The following is a 22,294-nucleotide window of genomic DNA, read 5'->3' as shown; positions in this document are numbered from 1 at the left end:
GGATCACCAACAGAAAGTATCTGACAGTTGGGCCACATTGCACTTTTGGATGCGGTCCCAATGAGGATAGATGGTCAGATGACAAGTGGGAGCCCAACGGAAGCATCTTCTAAAAATTAGGAAATTGCTATTTTGGGCCATGAAATCTGTTCGAAGTCATTAACTCCAGAATGCAAAGACTGATGCACCAATTAATGATAAGGGGAACATTTTATTACTATGCTGCAAAGACTGATGCACCAATTAAGATATTTTTAAGCGAGAAGCCCAACGCGGGAAAATTGCATGTATGAGTGCCAAGTGGCACTTTTTGGCCAATTTACCAAGTTTGGGAGAACATAACTCGTAATTGACTTTTTGGAGCAGTTTTGGAGGATGATAACTATGATTTTCAGCCATTTCTCTCCTTTTTTGAGCTTCCCATGACTTTACCTAGGACCAAGGAGCTCATTTTCAGCATTGGAAGGCATCAGATGGGTGTTTACAAGGCTGTTTTGCTGCGTTTTCAGCGATACGCAGGTTTTGACAGCCATGGAAATCTTCCCCTTTTTGCATCTATTTGTTCACAGATGCATTACAGGTCAAGCGCAAAAGAGGGGGCACTCGATTTATGCGGGGGGGATGCTTCATTGAGAACCTGTCACAGGTTAAGAGCTATGGAGTGCTTCCTTTCCACTCTATATACAGTGTGGTGCTAGGAGTGATAACCTGCACACTACACACTGCTCTCTCTCCCCTACGTGCAGTTATGTGATGCCCCACAAGAGGGCTCTTCATTTGACTGATGTACAGCTGTGTGGTTTCATGCTTTTGTGCTGAGGCAAGAGCTTCCTTGAGCAGGAACAGGAGTAGCTAACTGCTACTCCAAAAGCAGACACCGGTGAGGGTCATAATTTCACCAAACAGGTGCGTTTTCAGCGCTGTGTATGCGTTGTAATTTGACCGTTTTTCAGCCATACGAACGCTAGAACCATTGGGAACAGTGCCCCACTGGCAGAGGATAGTTTGGGGACTGTTTAGGGCTGAAAACAGGGCAAAAACCAATAAATAAAGCGTGCTGAATTTACTGTTTTTGGGCAGGAATCAAAGGGTTTATGCCAGTGGAAGTGAGTTCCAGCAGGGGAATTGGTTTCGCGCAAGTTTTGGGGTTGTTATGTTGCCGAAATTTGGCCAAAACAGGCGGTATCTAGTTGGATACAGGTAAAGGATTCTCTCTCAAAGTATAAAGGATACTTTGTAATTTACCCTCTCAAAGTATAAAGAAATACCGAAAGGGGCGCCAATTTTGGGGCCTACAGGTTGTCGGCGTTTGCTCGGAGCATTCTACCTTCCGAGCCGTGTGTGTGCTCAAGTGTTAATTCCCGTCGCAGGTTCCTCTTGCAAAGTACTCTCTCTCTCTCTCTCTCTCTCTCTCTCTCTCTCTCTCTAAAGTAAAGTAAAGAATTTCAGGTGAAAGCCAAAGCCTACCACCCTACGAACTGGTTTCACGCTCCCCAGACATTGGCCTGCGTCGTTTCGAGGTTTTCAAACACACAACGAAACGCTCCGCAGTCATCAGCCTGCTTGTAGCTAGGTTGAAACAATACCAAAATAGTATTTCGCACTTCTTCACCCGGGAGTAAAATCACTAATCATTGTAACCAATATTAAAACCATAGTCAAACATTTCAAATTGGCGCCAAAACAGGTTCAAAACAGATACCATGCATTTCAAACAAATTCCAAACAGGATCATCAAACAAGTTCAAACTGAACTCAAACTTAAAAAGCAATCTCGACATCCGTCAAGCTAGAAAAGTCGATTGCTTTGCATCTTGAAACCTGAATAAAAAATTAGGGTTGGATTCCTGCCATAAGGTCGTAGCTGACCACAAGCTCTTGGACAGACAGTGTTCCTCTGGCGGCGACGGTAGTCCGAAGACATAGCAATCACACTGGACCTCCAAGGTTTTTAGCTCAAAAAGAGACACCTACTGAGAGATGTCGAGAAATTTCAAGATATAATCTGCAAGGGTTTTCGTGGCAAGCATTTCAGGATACCCCACTCTACCAGAAGTTGCACTTCGAAGGAAGATGTCAAAAGCCATATAATATCATTGTCACAAGACGGGCACCACGTGCCAATAGAAAAGAATAGAATGAACATATTTTTAGCACTTCAATAACAACTGAACTGAGAGAGAGACGACACGCGACACGGAGTAGCGGAATTTAACCCCAGAGAGTATTGGCCCCAAACCTTGGCGCCCCTTTCGGTATTTCTTTATATTGCATCAACACAGTACAAGCCGGTACTCCAGACTCTGCACCTTCTCCAGGAAGCATGCCAGAGAATGAGCCCATGGCCTCATATTTAAAGGCCCTAGGCCCTAGGCCCCAAAAGCAGTTTTACATGAAAAGCCTTCAAACTCAAAAGCATGTGGTCCAAAAGCAATGCCCAAAAGCTGCCAGTGTAATTTACGGAAATCCGTAGAGCTTGCCACGTCAAGATGTCAGCACAAAACACGGAAATCTATACGGCGCGCCACATTAGCATTGTCAGCGTGATTTCCGGAGCATTCGTACTGCTACCACGTCATCAGCTGCACATGTGTGTGTGGGTGGGTCTACCGCCCTTTTTGGATTGTACAGGCCGGTTTCACCGTTCGCTGACATAAAGGAATTAAAATAAAGCAAGACTTCAAACCTTGATTTAGCTTTCACCCAGTATTAGTCGTCTATTTTACCTGTACTTTCAAGACACAACAAAGGGGAGAGGGATACAGGCTGCTAGATTGCACCTGTATGAGTAGACGGACACCAGATTGGCCCCTAACTTAGGCACCCCTTTCGGTATTTCTTTATTGTTCAAAAGAGGGAATAAACGCTGTGGTTTCCTAGAGGCTGTCCCGCACAAACTTGGCTGAATTTCCACTGTTCCGGCCTGATTTCGGCAGCATAACTGTACTAGGACCCTTCACAGTCAGTATTCCCACGCATTGACCGACTTTCCCGACGCATACGGGCACTTTGCAAAACCTGGCGAGAATCTGCAGCACGCTGAATTCTCTGTTTTCAGCCCTGAAAATGCGCCAGATCACCTGTACAGCGGTCCCCTTGCGTCCCCGAACCTCTTGGGGGTATTAGGGTCCGTTTAGGGCCAAAACCCTAAACCTGCAAAAATACACAGCAGGCTGTAATTCACTGTTTCGGGCTCCGTTTCGCGTGCCGGTCGCATCCGTAGAAAGTCCTCGAGCTCCCGCACCTGTAGGGCTACTTGCCCTTTGAATCGGACGAGATTTTTGGCGTGAAACCTCTCCGAATTCACCTGTACTTGCGGGGGGGATTAGCCGCTAGCTAATCCAGTACCTGTGCAAGAGGCTCTTGCCTCGGCAATCGCGCATGAACCCACACAACTGTACATTGGTCAAATGAAGAGCCCACTAGAGGGGCATAACATACTGCCAAAGGGGAGAGAGAGGGCAGTGCGTAACGTGCAGGGCATCACTCCTGGCACCGCACTGTGCATAAGAGGGAAAGCAAGCACTCCATAGCTCTTAACCTGTGACATATCTGAAAATGAGGCTCTCCCCCACTTCTTGTTGCATGAGGCAAGTGCACCAGAATGTGCCACTTGGCACATTTACAAGCATTTTCCCGTTTCGGGGTTGCCGCCTAAAAATCTCCCAACCGGTTGCCTAGTTGACTTCACGGCAGAGTAAGAAAATGTTCTCCTTGTCATTCCGGAGGTAATGACTTCAACACATTTTCAGGTCCCAAAATAGCAGTTCCCTAAATTTTAGGAGATGTTGCCATTGTATCTTTCTAGGTCATCCGACCCTCTTTGTACACTGTGGCCACACCCACAATTGAAATGTAGCCTCTGTAGCAAAGGATTCCACTTTGGCTAGTCAATGACCCCACTTTGGCTAACCATAGTCTTTGTCCAACCTTAGTGCTCTCTTGCCCTCAGGCCTGGACTCCCTCTGGACAGTTCCACACTAGCTATGCAATGCAGGGCAGTTAGATTTCCCGAGGGGTGTTTCCAAAAAGTGAAAGTAAATAGATAATAAGAAAGAAATCAACAAAAAGGATAGATAGTAGTGACACGCTGGTGACATACCCCCCTCTTGAAATCTCAAACGTCCTCGTTTGCATCTATGTCGTTCATGCTCCTAGTCAACACTGATGTATTCAACACCTGTCGACACATGTACGACACATACATGCTCATTGTCAACCCTGGTGTATTCAACACCTCGTTGACTCATGTATTGCCTGCGTGTGAACCCTGTCCCAATGACATAGTGGGAGCTGCGCACTCTGCCATTGCTTTGAGTCACTAACTTTCCAATGACAAAATGGTAGCTGCACATTTTGCCACTGTCTTATAGTACACGTTGGATCCTGTAACACTTTCGAGCATACCCAAACCGACAGTTTAAGAATGCAGTTACACATGTATTCCTCAATAGAAGCAATCACTGTATCCTTGACAAACTGACAAGAAATACTCACTTCTATAGCACTAACCAAACTTTTGGACATTCCATAAGAGCAATTGCCAAACTGACAATCTGTACAGCTCTAACATTCATGTAACAGGTATTTCATTTGAGCTCACTTTAAATACCATGTACATCATTTGTTTCAGAAGCCATTGTCACACTGACAATCCATGTAGCTTTGAAACTCAAGGGGTCAAGGTAGGTTGCAAATCGAAGGCTTCCAAGTAAAGTGATAACACAGTTGGTGACTCTGCAAGTTCACCTTCTTCCATCCACTTAGCATCCATTGGTGGATAGTTTCTGAACTTTACCAAGTAACGCCTAGCAACCTTGCCTTTCACTTTCCTTTCTTTGTGTGCCAAAATCTGTTCAGGGACCAAGATCTCGTCAAGTTCCTCGACTTCCGACTGATCTTCAGCTGGCATATCTTTTGGCACATCACCCACATAGGGTCTGAGAAGACTCACATGAAACGCATTGTGAATCTTCCAACTGTCAGGCAATTTCAGCCTATATGCAACATCACTGATTATGTCGCACACTTGAAAAGGCCCATAGTAACGCATGCTGAGCTTTGGAAACAGTCTTTCCTTGCCCTTCATCTTCTTTAACCTTGCCTTTTCAAAGCGTAAAAGCACCCAATCACCAAGTGAATATACCACTTCACGACGGTGACGATCAGCTGCTTTCTTTTGCTTTGCCTGAGTCCTTTCTAAGGCCACTTTGACCTTCTTGTACATTTCATCCATGTCCTGAACATACTTATCTGCTTCAAATATCTTGTCCTTTGTATGCAGTATGGGAGGAACTTTCTTGTCACCTTCAACTATCTCAAAGGGTGCCTTGCCAGTTTATGAATGCACTGTATTATTGTATGCAAACTCCACCAATGGCAAATATTGCTCCCATTTTCCTTTATGCTCTGACACATAGCACTTCAGCAGATCTAGGACAGTAGAATTTGCCTCTTCTGATTGCCCATCTGTTTGAGGATGAAATGACGAAGAGAATTTGAGCGTGGTGCCCATATTCTCAAACAAGCCTCTCCAGAACAAACTTGTCATGCGTGGATCACGGTCGCTAACAATCGACTGTGGCATGCCATGATACTTGAAAATATTGCTCATAAACAAGCGTGCCATCTGATCTGGCTTTATCTTTTTCTTGGCAGGAATAAAATGAGCCTGTTTGCTAAATCTGCAAATAATGGTCCAAATACCATCGTTTCCTATCTGCGTTCTCGGAAGATCAAAGATAAAATCCATAGCAATACTTTCCCATGGTTTATTTGGAATAGGTAGTGGTTGCAATAACCCTGGTGCCTTTTGCCTATCAAACTTGACCTTTTGGCATATTAGGCATTCTCGCACAAAGGCATCCACATCTCTTCTCAATGTAGGCCAGTAGAAGAATGTCTCAACCGCTTTAACTGTAGCATCGATACCACGATGCCCTGCATACGGTGGGACATGACTCTCTTCCATAACTTTGCGTCGCAATGGCTTTGTGACACACAATCTGCCATGCATCATCATGAACCCGTCTTTAAGAAGATAGTGTTCATGATGTTGTCCTTGCATTAGCTGCTCGAAGACCCTTGCAAAATCTTCATCATTTTCATACTGTTCTCTCATATCATCAAGTTCATGATGATAAGGAATTGACACAGCTGAAATTTGTGGCTTCCTAGACAAGGCATCAGCCACAACGTTCTTCTTGCCTTCCACATGCACAATCTGAAAATGGAACATGGACAAGATATTTGCCCATCGCATATGCTTCTCAGATAACTTTGTCTGTGTCAAGAAGTACCGCAAGGTCTGATGGTCCGTTTGGACAACAAAATCTGCACCTAGTAGGTAGTGTTTCCAACTTAAGAGCGCATGAATCACAGCCAGTAACTCTTTCTCATAGACCTGCATGGTCATCTCTGGCCCTTGCAAAATTCTGCTCTCATAGGCTACTACCCTGCCATCTTGCATTAGCACTGCACCAATGCTACTACCACAGGCATCACACTGGACCACAAATGACTTCCTAAGATCTGGCAACACAATGACTGGATCTGAAGTCATCTTTTCCTTTAAGAGATTAAAAGCTGAAATCTCTTTCTGTGTCCATCTAAAGGTGATTGCCTTCTTTTGAAGAGCATGTAAAGGTGAAGCAATCTCAGCGAAATTTCGGATAAACCGTCTGTAATAGGAGCATAGTCCCAAAAAGCTTCGGACATCATGCACCGTCTTCAAATTTGGCCATGACTTGATCGCTTCAACTTTTGCAGGATCCATTCTGACACCATCCTTTGAGACAATGTGTCTCAGAAAGTGAATCTCTTCCAGAAAAAACTCACTTTTCTTTGCATTGATGAGCAACCTATGACTGCGTAGCTCTTTGAACACAATGGCCAAGTGATGCCTATGCTCCTCTTCATTCTTTGAGTAGACTATCATGTCATCAAAGAATGTACCAACAAACTGCTGGTGTGGACGGAAAATTCTGTCCATCATCCTATTGAACGTAGCAGGAGCATTTGTGAGACCAAAGGGCATCACTAAAAATTCGTAAAGGCCAAACGTCGTTCTAAAAGCAGTCTTGTGCACATCCTCTGATCTAATGCGGATATGATGGTACCCACTCTTTAGATCTATCCTGCTAAACATAGCTGCTCCTTCTAATTTGTCCATAATATCATCAATTCTAGGTATAGGGAACCTATTCTTGATGGTGTTCTTGTTCAGTGCACGGTAGTCGATGCACATACGCCATGAGCCATCCTTTTTCTGCACCAGCAACACTGGAGAACAGAATGGAGATGAACTGGGCTGAATCAGCCCCTTTTCTAACAGCTCCTGTACTTGGCCCATTATCTCTTTCTGCTGAGCCGCACTAACCCTGTACGGAGGCTTATTTGGTGGGCTACTGCCTGGCACCAAATCTATCGCATGGTCCTCGGGTCTCTCTGGCGGTAATTGAGACGGTAATGAATCGGAAAAACAGTCACTATACTGTTGTAAAAACTTTGACCTTTCTTTATCTAGCATAGATAAATTTGATTCATCACAATCTGACACTTCACGTGCAAAAACCAAGTACGCAGAAAGATGCTTTTTCATTACAGAAGTAATAGCAGAAGCTGATATAGTAGGAATAGACTCCCCTTTAAGCTTTACATCCAGAATGTGAGTCTTTCCCCTGCTCTGTACAGTGATCTTTTTGTTGTAGGCATCCAGGATTCCCTGTACACGAAACAACCAAGGAATACCTAACAACACATCACATCCGTCCAGTGGCATGATGTAAAATTCTTCAGCATCTACATAGGACTGGATATGTAGACGTAACTTTCCAATGATGGGTGTCACAGCCTCTGTATGGCCAGGACATGCCAAACCTGCCTCTGCTGTAAACCCCATCTCTTCAGGCCTGATTCCCAACTTTGAAGCCAATTCTGGGGAAATAAAGTTGGCTTTGGCACCTGGATCAAAGAAGATAAGCACTGTTTGATCCCTGACCTTTCCCCATGCTCTGCAAAGCTCACTTGCATCTGAATTTGGCTTGTCGCCCACCATATCTGGCACTAGACCAGCCATGGGCTTCTTTTCTTTCTTGTCTTCCTTGTCATCAGAATCAGCTGGCCTTTTCTTTGTAGGACAATTGTAAGCAATGTGGCCAGGCTGCTCACATATAAAGCATTTGTTCTCTGTCCTCAGGACCTTCTTTTGCTCTTCTGACTTGCGAGGAAAACGTGTTTTCCATTTCTTTGCTAGTCCTTTTTCTGATTTAGCCGTAGCTTTGTCTTTCCCTGCGTTGGCTGACTCCTGAGTCCCTTTAGGAGCCTCATTGGGAACGTGCTTCTTGGCTGAATTTTTCTTGCCTGATCCTGCCTTGACGCCAGTGTTAAATTCACAATCTTCTCCCTTGAGCAAACCATTCCCAGTGTTTGCTACCTCGATGAGCTGCGTCAAAGTAGTGACTTTTGTCTTCGTGCAGTACTTTCTCAATCGTTTAGGTAGGCCACAAGAGTATTTTTCAATCTGTTCTGTCAATGGCACAAACCTATAGGAAGTTACTGGAAGTAGGGCTTTCCAAAACTTCCGATTGTAATCAACCAGATTTCTGCAAGTGGCAGCATTAAGCTGGTGCCATTCTGTCATGACATCTGCTTCAAAGTCATCAGATAACCATGCTGCTGTAAAAATCAGCTTGAAGTAAATCCATGTGGACGGAGCTTGCCCTTGAAGCAATAAAGTTGTCCACCATTGTCCCGCATTCCCTGTCAAGAAAGTGGCTGCCTTGCGGACCTTTGAAGCCTCTGTAAAGTTTCCCCCTGCATAGGCCTTGTCAAACTGCTGGAGGAATGAGAGAGCCTTCTTCCTGTCATCAAACCCTATAAAGGTCGTGAATGACACACCTTTGCCACCTTTGTACGGAGTTGGCCTCTCCAGCGGCGTTAAATTGTCATATGGAAGTGACTGAAACATGGGAACACTATTAGGGTTCATCTGTGTTCCTTGGCCGCTATTAACTTGACCTGGAAATGCCATATTTGGCTGCTGATTTGTAATTCCAGCCATACCAAAATTTGCCTGTGGCATCCCAAATTGGCCCTGAGTGCTCTGAAACCCTGGTAGCATGCCCGTGACACCATACATGGGGTTAGGCATCATTGTTTGAGCACCCCCGAACACTGTTCCTGGCGTGTAAAATTGATTTCCAGGTGCATGACCAGCCATGCTCTGGAATACCGATCCACCTCCAAAATAGCCAGGGTGTACTGAAGGTGGTGGGAAGACCTGTTGCATAGCCTGTAGGTTGCTTCCCTGCCCATTAGAACCAGCTATAGGCTGCTGAAAGGTGGCGGGCTGAACTGGTACAGCTTGAAAGACTGGCATCTCAGCCACCTGTTCTTGCACCTTAGGCATAGGTTGTGGAGACTGCATGTTCTCCGTCAAGTGTACAGGTGTTTCCATTGACTGTGTGGTATGAATCACCTGTGCTCGAGCCTTAACAGGCTTTTGAATATGATCCAGTGACCCAACTTGCTGAGACGGAACAGGAGGTTGCAGAAAGGCTAAAAACCTTGGGTTCTGCATTACTTGTGTAAACATAGCCACAGCAGTAGCCAACTGGGTCCTGAATATATCGTCATCTGTCTGTGGTGGTCTTGAGGACTCACCCACTTCATGTGTCTGTTGACCCTGTGAAGAGGAAACCTCTTCAGTCACATCATCTGGTCTGTCAGTCATAATTGCAATTCCCTGTGTCTGGTCTATGATCCCCTGTGTCTTCAATCCCAAAACTGACCAAGGCTCACTTCTATGGGAAAAAGTTATTTAATCCCGTCGATGGAACCATGAAACCGGTCTGTTCAATCCAAAAAGGGCGGTAGACTTTACTTCAAACCTTGATTTAGCTTTCACCCATTATTAGTCGTCTATTTTACCTGTACTTTCAAGACACAACAAAGGGGAGAGGGATACAGGCTGCTAGATTGCACCTGTATGAGTAGACGGACACCAGATTGGCCCCTAACTTAGGCGCCCCTTTCGGTATTTCTTTATTGTTCAAAAGAGGGAATAAACGCTGTGGTTCCCTGCAAGCTGCCCCGCACAAACTTGGCTGAATTTCCACTGTTCCGGCCTGATTTCGGCAGCATAACTGTACTAGGACCCTTCACAGTCAGTATTCTCACGCATTGACCGACTTTCCCGACGCATACGGGCACTTTGCAAAACCTGGCGAGAATCTGCAGCACGCTGAATTCTCTGTTTTCAGCCCTGAAAATGCGCCAGATCACCTGTACAGCGGTCCCCTTGCGTCCCCGAACCTCCTGGGGGTATTAGGGTCCGTTTAGGGCCAAAACCCTAAACCTGCAAAAATACACAGCAGGCTGTAATTCACTGTTTCGGGCTCCGTTTCACGTGCCGGTCGCATCGGTAGAAAGTCCCCGAGCTCCCGCACCTGTAGGGCTACTTGCCCTTTGAATCGGACGAGATTTTTGGCGTGAAACCTCTCCGAATTCACCTGTACTTGCGGGGGGGATTAGCCGCTAGCTAATCCAGTACCTGTGCAAGAGGCTCTTGCCTCGGCAATCGCGCATGTACCCACACAACTGTACATTGGTCAAATGAAGAGCCCACTAGAGGGGCATAACATACTGCCAAAGGGGAGAGAGAGGGCAGTGCGTAGCGTGCAGGGCATCACTCCTGGCACCGCACTATGCATAAGAGGGAAAGCAAGCACTCCATAGCTCTTAACCTGTGACATATCTGAAAATGAGGCTCTCCCCCACTTCTTGTTGCATGAGGCAAGTGCACCAGAATGTGCCACTTGGCACATTTACAAGCATTTTCCCGTTTCGGGGTTGCCGCCTAAAAATCTCCCAACCGGTTGCCTAGTTGACTTCACGGCAGAGTAAGAAAATGTTCCCCTTGTCATTCCGGAGGTAATGACGTCAACACATTTTCAGGTCCCAAAATAGCAGTTCCCTAAATTTTAGGAGATGTTGCCATTGTATCTTTCTAGGTCATCCGACCCTCTTTGTACACTGTGGCCACACCCACAATTGAAATGTAGCCTCTGTAGCAAAGGATTCCACTTTGGCTAGTCAATGACCCCACTTTGGCTAACCATAGTCTTTGTCCAACCTTAGTGCTCTCTTGCCCTCAGGCCTGGACTCCCTCTGGACAGTTCCACACTAGCTATATGCAATGCAGGGCAGTTAGATTTCCCGAGGGGTGTTTCCAAAAAGTGAAAGTAAATAGATAATAAGAAAGAAATCAACAAAAAGGATAGATAGTAGTCACACGTTGGTGACAAACGGGGTCCCCATAAGTTGGTAGGACTTCTTTCTGTTACTTGTTCTTCTTAGGGTTTAGGCCCCTCGGCCAGGATCTGCAAGTTGGCTCCATTCTTCAGGGCTTTGACACGTCAGCAATTTGTGACACGCTCTAGCCTCAGAGACCAATCTCTTCCAGTCCGACTCTATGCCGAAATGCTCTGAAGAGTGAGGGCCCCAAGGGTCCTTATTAACAGTACAAGGGATGCCCAAAAGCACAGCCCCAAAAGCACGTCACCAAAATGCACCCAAAAGCATGTGCTCACAAAAGCTAGTGTAGAAACTGCCAAAATCTGCCAATGTAAAAAGTGGAAATCCATGCAGTCTTTCGTGTGGCACCTCCAGCGCAGAATGCGGAAATTTCGTACAGCCTTGCCACGTTAGCAGCCATACGATCTACCATGTCAGCATGGTTTACGGAATTCAGCATGAAAGTTTAAGCTTTTGGTTTTTAGGGTTTTATGTCACTTGAACTGCTGCATACCGGATGAGCAAGAGTAACTTGAAGCTTAACTGGAGCTTCCATCCTTGGATGGACAAGAGAAAACTGAAGAACATCTTGTGCTTCTTAGAAGGATAGAGATCCTTCTCTGTCATCCATAATCCACAATCTGGTAGAAAAGTGCAACTGAATTTTCAACTTGCTACTCATCGGATAGGTGACTATGTGGACAATTCCAAGAAAGGCGTGCATTTGCAAAAGGCACAATAAATATGCCAATCCATCTCCTCGATGAAAACACAGCCATAAAAACCTGCTCCAGAAGTGTTGAAGAAGACCGTACCGCTGTCCAAACACTTCTCTTTGGAGAAGTAGCTGGAAATGAATAGCTCCCCCTCTGGATCCAACAACCACATGCTTGCTCCCCTTGTGGAAAGGCACGGCAACATGCACGGCAGCGTGACTCCCTGTGGGAAAACCAAAGCAATCAAGCACTGCTATACATTCTGAAGTCTCCATCGGGTTCCCCTTGGTAAGAGAGGTCGGAGTAAATGAGGGTAATGACGAGGAAGTCGTAGACGAGGGTCCATGGCCAAGAGAAGAGAGCAAGGGGGGCATATGCAAGCCGATGGTGAGAATCTATGGTAAGTCTTTTGTTTCCTTTATGTGATTTGCACATGGATTCTCGTGTGTGGAGGTTGTTGCTAGTGACGATTGCATGGTTTCTTGGTGTGTTTTTCAAGGTTTAGCTTATCTCTTGGCTATCATTCGTACAAGGGTGTCCTTGGGAGCTGTCACCTTAGGATATGGTAGTGCCCTCCGCTTGCACATCATGGTAAGAGGTATTTTACTTTTTGGAGCATGTTTATTTTGCAAGTGATTCATGGAGAACAGCGGACAAGAGAGATTTTTTTGAATGCTTTTTTGCCATGATTGGAAAATTTCTTGGGAAGTTTCCCCTTGAGGGTGGCTAAGCACCAAGGGCAGTTAAGACTTCCCCGTTGGAAGTTTCTTGGGAAGTCTCTCCTTGGAGAGGTTAAGCATCAAGGGCAGTTAAGACTTCCCCGTTGGAAGTTTCTTGGGAAGTCTCTCCTTGGAGAGGTTAAGCATCAAGGGCGGTTAAGCTTCCTCGTAGGAAGTTTCTTTAGAAGCTTCCCCGTGAGGAGGTTAAGCATCAAGGGCGGTTGAGCTTTCCCACAGGACGTTTCCTAGCAAGCTTCGCCTTGAGGCGGTTAAGCATAAAGGGCGGTTAAACATTCCATCTATAAATAGGTGCTGATGGGTAGAGGCCAGCAAGTGAGAGCGTGATCACTTTGTTCACTGCAAAATCTCACCCGCGCGTAACTCTCTCTCTCTCTCTTCCCCTCCCTCGCTCTCTTGTTTTCTTTAATATTTTTTTTTCTACCACTATTTTTCTTATTTACCTTAATGCCTTGGAACATTTTCCCCAAGAGAGCCTCTACTATATACTCGTATCTATCTCCATCTAGATCCTATGCGCCATGCCCTCGCACGATGCTTCTCCGCATGAGATTGGCGCCGCTAGCACACATCAACACATGGAGAAAACACCAGTTTCTCCTCCTGACTCCACACACACGCACGGGCATCGTCTCGCAAGCTCTCCTTCTCCATCTCCCGCCGCTTCTGATGCCTCTCTCGTCGCTGTGCTCCAACAACAGCCGGAGGAGGTGTAAAAGAAACTCTTGGAGATTCCCGCCATGCCGGTCCAGTTTTCACCTACGGCCATGAGCAAGCATTTTGCCTCTTCAATTTCATTCCGACCTCTTCAAAGGGGAGCGGAAGGAGTGGGAAGAGACCGCCATTGACTCTTGGTTGGCGAAATGAACGGTCTACTTTGATTAGTACCAAATAACCGATGTCCAATGCATCAGATAGATTTAAATCATGCTGCAAGGCAAGGCCTACACATGGTGGGTAGTGTTACGGCCTTAGCTGATGACTTAGGGAAGATTTTCAATTGGTCTTTCGCGCTCGCTTCGTGCAAACGGACAAGATCGAATGTTCAAGTTGGAGATGGGAAAGAAAGCTTTGGACGCTTACTCATAGGAATTCAAGGACCTCGTCCATAAGACAAAGGCCTTGGAAGACCCAAAAGTCGTTTTACAAATGTATCTATTCGGATTGCCACTGGCATACCAAAATGAGGTAATGCTCAATCCCGTCGCATCATTGGAGTATGTCTACAAGTTTGCAAAGAATTAGGACAATACTTTGGCTGTGTTAGGGAGTGGCCCGACGGCGGGGGAGACCTCTATCGGCGACACTTCTACTCTAAATTCAAACGCTTCACTCCATCAGCAGCCGCAAGTTAGTCAACAAAACACTAGCGGAAGCAGTTTTCAAGCACTGGCCACTTCTGCAGCGCACGAGGATTGTGTCACGGGAAAGACAATGATACAGTCTAATCCTCTAGGTACTTTTTCCTTTTGATTCAAAGATTTTTCATGTTATTTATGTCAAAGTCGACAATGCGGAAGCGTAAAGACCAAGGGGGGGGGGAGAGAGAGAGAGAGAGAGAGAGAGAGAGAGAGAGAGAGAGAGAGAGAGAGAGAGAGAGAGAGAGAGAGAGAGAGAGAGAGAGAGAGAGAGAGAGAAATGAAATGAAATGTTATATTAACGTCTTCAAAAGGCCAAAATGACCTATGAGACCAATCAGTTACAAAATAGTGAATCTAATACCATGTCTGAGAGAGAGAGAGAGAGAGAGAGAGAGAGAGAGAGAGAGAGAGAGAGAGAGAGAGAGAGAGAGAGAGAGTCTCCTGAATCAACCAACCTTGGCAATGAATAAACTTATACATGTACAATGGGAGAAATGGGTTGCATATATACCCACCTAAGTAAATTGCTCTACCCGCACTTTGACAAATAAGTAAAATAAATACCTAAAAGCCAAAATAAATATTGGGATCGCATTGGGCAGTTCACTCAAGATACCTTAACTTTAACACCCTCTTTGTAGCTCATAATGGACATAAATGGTGAGACCAAGTCGATGAAGGAGCTACCATGGACACCCCAAAAGTGGCCACCAAGTGGGTATACCTCGGTTTTGCTACCCTCAACTTTTTACCTTACAAGAATGCCATCTTGAGCATCGGTTGCATTATAGAGAAGGGCGCCAATCTTTGGGGCCAATGCATTTGGGAACGGAATTTTACCGTTCTGTGTCGCCTCTCCTCTTCTTTCTCTTCCTCTCTTTCAGTTCAGTTCAATTGTTTGCAGTTCTCTCACGTGTGTTGTTGTACATCTTTGGCTTGGATTGTTCAAGTATGTTACATTCTTGGTAAAGCTAACCCAGTTGTAGGTGCGTTAAGTCGCAAAGGACATATCTTGGCTCTTTAGTCAAGTTTACAGTCTCCATTTAGGAGTATCTTTTGACATCATGAAAAATCGATATGCAAATTGTGAGTTTGGTAAGCAATGGTTGTAGGCCCTTGCCGCCCAAGGGCCCAACAACTATCTCATTCGTGACGGTCTCTTGTATTTTCAGCACCGTCTTTATGTGTTACCTTCTCTTAGGCAAGCCATATTGGAGGATGCACATGATGCACTCACGGGTGGGCACAAAGGCATGAATATCACTTTAGAAAAAGCAGAAAGACTCTTTTTAAGGCCTTAAATGCGGAAAGATGTCTTTAGGTATGTCACATTGTTCCATCTGTCAAAAAATTAAAGCCCCTAGGGGTAAGCAAGGTCATTTGATGTCGCTGTCTATTCTCGAGGGACCGTTTTAAGACATTTCTATTGCACCAATGCACATGATGCACTCACGGGTGGGCAGTGGGCACAGAGACATGAATACCACTTTAGAAAAAGCAGAAAGATTCTTTTAATAGCTCAAAACGTGGATTGATGTCTTTAGGTATGTCACACTGTTCCATTTGTCAAAAAGTTAAAGCCGCAAGGGGTAAGCAAGGTCTTTTGATGTCGCTGCCTAGGGATCGTTTTAAAACATTTCCATGGATTTTGTGACTAGTTTACCACCTAGTTTGCATTCAAGGAATACACAATGTTTAACTATCGTTGATCATTTCGGTAAGTTTTGCATGCTCATTCCTTGTAAGGCCACAATCACAACACAAGATGTAGCATATTTGTTCATTAAGTATTGGTATCTCTTTTGTGGTTTGCCAAAGTCGATAGTTTCAGACAAAGATAAGTTTGTGTCACATTTTTGGTAAGCGCTTTTTGAAAATTTTAGCACTAAGTGAAATTTTCCATTTGCTTTTTATCCACAGTCCGATGGTCAAACTTATTTGTTAGCCTTCGATGTCTTGAAGTCTTATGTGCATGATCAACAGTCACATTGAGAGCATTATCTCCCGCCAATACAAGCAATTTTGAAGGACTCCTATTTTACTGCCATTGGTTGAATTCTGTATGAGGTAGCATTTGGTTGCCTGTTCCATTTGTTGACTAGTTCAGTTAGTCAGTTGTCTGATGCCAATGCTGAGAGCCAATCCTTGGACGAGATTACTGTCACGGGGACGGGCACCACGTGTCAACGGAAAAGAACAGACTGAACAACTTTAAGCACTTCAAATTACAACTGAACTGAAAGAGATGCACGACATACGAGACGAGGAGTGGTGGAGTTCCACCCCAAGAGAGCACCGGCCCCAAACCTTGGCGCCCCTTTCGATATTTCTTTATATTGCTTGAACTCAGTACAATGCTGGTACTCTTGCTCTGCACCTTCACGCGGAAGACTGCCAGAGATTGAGCCCTCTGCACATATTTAAAGACCCTTGGCCTATGAAAAGCAGTTTACATGAAAAGCTTCAAACTCAAAAGCACTTGGCCTTTAGAAAGCACTTTCAATGCTGATCATGGAATCCCGCACAGGCTGCCACGTCATTAGCGTAAAACGCGGAAATCTGTATAGGTTCGCACGTGGCACTGCCAGCACAAATTGCGAACGTCTGTACAGTTGCCACGTCATCATCTTTTGCGTAAGAGATTGAGTGTGTGTGCACGTGTGGTCCTGCTTTATTTTAATGCCTTTAGGTCACTTAGGCTCCATGAGACGGGGTCCCATAAGTTGTTGGGAACTCTTCTTTAAAATAGGCCACTCGGCAAGACTTTGCAAGTTGGTTAAACTTCTTTTGCTGCTTCTGCTTCTGCTTGGGATTTAGGCCCCTCGGCCGAGATCTGAAGGTTGGCTCCATTCTTCAGTGACTTGACACGTAGTAGTTTGTGACAATTACTAAGAGTGTGAAGCTTTGGCTATGCAAGGCTCAAGAATTTTACTCAAGGGAGGCTAACAAGCATCGATAGGATGTTACTATCAAGGAAGAGGATTGGGTGTATCTTAGAATCATGAAGCAACATCTTAAGCAAGTACGAAAGAAGTGTCCAAAGTTGTCTTTTAGGATGTATGGTCCATTTCCAGTCAATAAAAAGATAATGATGCGTCTATGAAATTGCGGTTGCTTGTCAATGCACAATGTATTCCATGCTTCTTGGTTGAAGTTGTTTCAGGGAGATCCCTCAAAGGAGAATCTTGAAGAGGACAAATTTTTTTGAACGCGAGATTGTAGAGGAAGCTGAAGTCATGGAGCCGGAGCAGATTTCACTGCATCACTTTTGGCACGACTGAAAGAAGCAAGCACGACAGTACTTTTTGAGTGCAAGGATCACGAAACCCACGAGGTAGTGTGGGTCGATGAAGATTTCTTTGCAGATTACCTGGAGTTGTTTGTGGACTACAAGAAAGCCATGAGTATCTCACCTAAAAAAGGACAAGTTGGTGACGTTGCGTGGCCAATTGAGGAAATGGTCGAGAGGACAAGGGGTTAAAGAACCTAGGAGAATTGAAGAAGGGGTTAGGATTTAGAAAACGGTAAACCTAACCCACCAAGTTGAAGAACTTATGGAGCACGAGTCGAGAGGCCTAAAACCCTAAAAAAACAGAGCACAAGGGCTACTACCGATTTTCGTAAATTGTGTTGATTGCTGACGTGGCTTGATTGTATGGATTTTCCGTGTTTTGCGTTGGTTGCTGAGCTTGCAGAGTTTACACTAGCTTTTGAGAACAGATGCTTTTGGTGCTCAATGCTTTTAGAGCACGTGCTTTTGGGGCTCTGCTTTTGGGCATCCCTTGTACTGTTTATAAATGCCCAAAGGGCCACTCTAAGAGAGCATCTGGACGCAGAGTCTCGGAGAGCTGGACCCTCGAATAGTTGTATCTTTGCGAAGCACTAATAAAGAAATACCGAAAGGGGTGTCAGTCTTTGGGGCGAGTGTGTCTTGGCTCGGAACTCTGTCGTGCCATGTGGACTCTCCTCTTCTCTCTCTCTCTCAAGTTCAGTCATTTACAGATTTTGTATGTGTGTTGCTATCGATTTCTTGCTTGGAGTGTCCAAGCCTGCAACATGTGCACATCTAACCCTATTTGTATGTGGACAAGCTGTAACTCTTACTTCTAGGGTTTTGGACGGCCTAGGAAGTGTTCTAGCACCTTTATGAGCATGTATGCAGGACGTGCTGGCCCAAGTACTTTAGAGTAGTTGTGGACCCTTTGATTGCACATAGCATTGCCGGTGTTCTCTTGGTGTAGACACTAGTGTTTCTATACTCTAGCATTAGTATTTGGCCATAGGGAATTATCAACATATGAATCACCTCTTATTTAATAATGTGGGCATTATAAATGTGAGATATGGCATTTTAAAGAAGTCGTGGGGCAATATTTGGCATTTCTACTACTCAACCCACTCTTCTGGACATATATAAGAAAGCCCTACTTACCCCTTAGAAGCATAAGGTGAGTACCCAGTGCATGGGTAGTAGTACCTTCAGCACCTCAGCACATACCTGGCGTTTTTGCCTCCCGTAGTGTTTTTCATCACCATCATTCACTTCCACTGCACCTAACATTTGTATATATGTTGAAAGGGCCCTCTTATGTTGTAGTTTGTGTTAATGCTTGTGCACATCGTACTTACATCTTGCATGATCTATATAAGTTTGAGTCCACTTCAGCTCATTCTTGGGTTAATTGTAGTGGCATTCAACTGGTATTTTGTGGCACAAAACGCGCCATGATCCACGGATGATTGCACTGTAAATCGTGCCTGCGTGTGCGTTCCTGCCACTGCCACTTCAAGTCGTCACAGAAGTTGAACCCATGCCTAGCCATCGAGGGAGTCGGGAGGGATTCACGGGACTCCATGGCGTTGTTGATGTAGCATTGTATGAACATGATGGTGTGGCTAGTTTGGCGCTGGAGCTTCAGTGTCTTTTATAAAAGCAGCTGGCTTTTGGGTTATTTTTGGCACAAGCTTTAAAAGCCTTGTGTGAGTCTTCCATTCTGTTGTAGACAGGCTCACACCTGCAGTTGTACGATCAACTAAGAGCTTAATAAAAAGAGCACCGCAAGGGGGCCTACGTCAGGGGCCTATGCATTTTAGTAGGGAACTCTGCCCCACTATGTCTCGTTTATAGTGTTCAGTTTCTCTCTTTCGGTTTAAGTATTTGCTTTGCTGTTTTCAGTTTATGCGTGGTGGTGGTGTTCTGTCATTGCTCTTGCAAGTGATGGGCATGATACCAACATTGATGGACATGAGAGGTTGTGATTTTGGTGATTTCTTGTTGGCACGAGTTTTTTTTTTTCAGTTACTGCATTTAATTTGCGAAGTGAGTGTCTACATTACTTGCTGCACTAGCTATTTACAATCTGTCATCTTTGTTCTAATAAGCAAACTCAGAGTTTTTTATGGAACCTGGAATTTGTGAATTATTGAATGCTTTGGGGAAGCCCTATGGTATGAACCTTGAAAACAGGTAGAATTTGAATGGTGAAGTATAAGGGCCATTGGAAACCTGGAATTTGTGAATTATTGAATGCTTTGGGGAAGCCCTATGGTATGAACCTTGAAAACAGGTAGAATTTGAACGGTGAAGTATAAGGGCCATTGGGTAAGGAGTCAATCTTGTGTTATTAGCCCATACAAAAAAGATTTGGAAGTTGCTTTGCAAGGAAAGTCTTGTTCGTTTGCCTCAAGCCAATTATGTGGTCGCCTCTTGGTTCTCCCTTAGAGGCAGCATGGCACTTCTTTAGTATCTTTTCTTACGCATGTTGCTCTCTGATGGGTTGTGTTATATTCTTGTGAGAAGAGAATAGTCTTTTTGAATGCTTGCAGTATACATTTTGCTTTGTAGGATGAATGAGATTATGATCAAGCCACATGAGAAATAATGTTGGACTTTTGTATTGGTCTTATTCTTACCACAAACGCGATAAGGAGGCAAACCTTGAGAAATTTTATAAGAGGAAACAGATTTCATTCGATTTTTCTCACTTAAATGTGCTAAACAGTTTTCTCTGGAAACGTTCCTGAATCTTTTTGCAGAAGATCTTTTAGGCATCCTTTGTTGCCACCAGGTGGATTAGTGTAACTTTCTTTTTGTGTTGGCAGAGTGGGAAAGTCTGCTTTCTGAAGAAACAGTTAACATTGAGGCCCTGTCACTTACAAAGCATGCTACTGAATCGCCACCACATGAGAGGACTTCGTACAAACAACGGGGACGAGGTGTTTTCACTCGCGGAGAAATGGGAATGTATATTGACAGGCTGACAACGTGTTCAATAAGAGGCAGGGAATATTTGGACACAATGACAGAGGAAATCGAGCATGAAGTATCTGTTCCAAATGTCCAATCAAAAGGCTAGTTCTCAACATCAAGCAAGTTTTGAATAGGCCAGGGCTTCAGTGCTGATTATGTCTGAAGCACAAATCTATTCACTGTAATTACGTATTCATTGCAGTGACGTATGGAGTCAGGCACGTACTCATAGTTTCTTTCCCTCCCTCTGTTACTTCAAGAGACCTGGAAGAGCTTTTTGAGCCTTTTGGATCAGATGGAGTTGCAATACGGTGGGTGAATGATACAACCGCCTTGGCAGTTTTTCGAAATCCTGAGACTGGTATCTGTTATTTTGACGAGTTCCATCGTGCTGAATTATTTACTCCATCTGTGATTTCCTATGACAACAATTGAGTTTCAATAAGATGCATGAGGTCATTCTCTGTTTTAGTTTGGCTGGGATGAAAAAAACGTAGATTACACTGTTTCTATGCATTTTGCAGCTAAAGAGGCTCTTCAAAGTCCCAGAAATCCTCATTTCAAAGTTGAGCTGCTAGCGGATGATGATGCCTTACTTGCTCTCGTCAAGGAACAAGGTAAATAGAAATCTATTTTTCATCATTTAAATTAGTAAGGCAGCTGCCATTGTAAGCAATTTTTTCAGCTAAAGCATCTTGATGATGTGGGAAACTTAATAATAGTAATTGGCCAATATAGGCAACCAATGTAGACAATCTTCTAGGTGGCCACCAAAATTGACTCTTCAAGGCCTATTCCAATGTTGTTTTTCAGGTCAATGGGTTGCCTAGATGAAACTTATAAATCTTTATTATTTTATTTCTTGAAAGTCCTAATTTTGAGTCCCATGGGAGGGTGTTGTGAGAGGCACAAAATCGGAAGTGAAAGGGTGGAGAGAGTCAACATAGGTTACGTGCTAAAACAAACTTTTAGGACCAAACAAGGGGAAGCGAGAGGGTGCAGGGAGTTTAACATTTGTCGAATGCCAACTGGGCTAAACTAATAGATCATGCAAGATGCAAGAGGGATAAGCTAAAATGATCAAAAGCATCCTTGTCTTTCAATTCTGTTGCCCTATTTTTCAAAAAATGTTAGCTGATATGTGCTTCTTTGCGTTGTGGTTCTCTTAAAGACCACCTGCGTGCACACAACTTTCTTACAGTAGAAAGTAGAGATGCAGATTGCAAGCTTTGTCTGCTTGGTCTTTGCTATGTAACCTAACATATAAATCGAGAGAGTTGTGAGAAAAGGTGCATTAATGTTCACCTCAGTATAAGTCGTACCAGGTTGACTCCATGTGCCATAACTATGCCAGGTGGAGTAGGTGTAATGTGCTTGTTGCATACATGATGAAGGTTATTGGCGTATCTTGTCATTTATGCCCGTATTTGTTGGTGAGAAGACTCGTCATCTGGAGAAGGCAAGTGCTTCGATTGTTTCCAAACGTAACACACTTCCAAAGTCTGTCCACACAAAGGAGATAAACCTTCCAAGCAACCTCCCATCAAGAAAGCCAGAACCACAATGGGACTTGTTCAGACATTTATGCAATTTCTACACCGAATGCTTCCAAGGTATTGTGTGCAGCTTATGGAAAGATTCGTGGCCACAAAGCACTTATCTTCTTTGATCCCGAAGCCACCCAAAATTTCCATCCAGAGTTTCTCAAGCTCATGGACTTTGAGTACGGCCAGTTTGTTGGAGGCATTGAGACAGATTTGGCTACAGGAGATACCGGCACAGTTGTCCCACTTATTGGTGCCTGTCCTGTCACCATTTAAGGTACCATGGCAAGGAGACTTTCACATCATGCAGTTTGGACATTGCGACAATGCCTTAAAACGATGCTATCATTCAAATCCGCAATAGAACCAACACCTTGAACCGGGATGGCAA

General features: G+C 44.5%; 1 protein-coding gene across 2 annotated transcripts in view; it reads left to right on the top strand.

Annotated features, from left to right (window-relative positions):
• Positions 1–22,294, top strand: part of LOC147421507 (coiled-coil protein) — a 105,468-nt gene that overhangs the window by 62,209 nt on the left and 20,965 nt on the right. The window contains exons 3-6 of one of the 2 annotated variants that reach the window (XM_086503516.1): positions 20,212–20,460; positions 20,562–20,720; positions 20,884–20,976; positions 21,714–22,238. In XM_086503516.1, the coding sequence (XP_086359642.1) occupies positions 20,212–20,460; positions 20,562–20,720; positions 20,884–20,976; positions 21,714–21,748 (536 nt within the window). In that variant the 3' untranslated portion in view covers positions 21,749–22,238. Of the gene's footprint in view, positions 1–20,211; positions 20,461–20,561; positions 20,721–20,883; positions 20,977–21,713; positions 22,239–22,294 lie in introns of those variants that run through there. The other variant, XM_086503515.1, reaches the window with a different exon arrangement.

Source organism: Adiantum capillus-veneris, chromosome 27, assembly GCF_014529385.1.
Source record: "Adiantum capillus-veneris isolate H3 chromosome 27, ASM1452938v2, whole genome shotgun sequence".
In the NCBI taxonomy this organism is placed as follows: domain Eukaryota; kingdom Viridiplantae; phylum Streptophyta; class Polypodiopsida; order Polypodiales; family Pteridaceae; genus Adiantum; species Adiantum capillus-veneris.
This window is presented reverse-complemented; position numbering and strand designations above follow the sequence as displayed.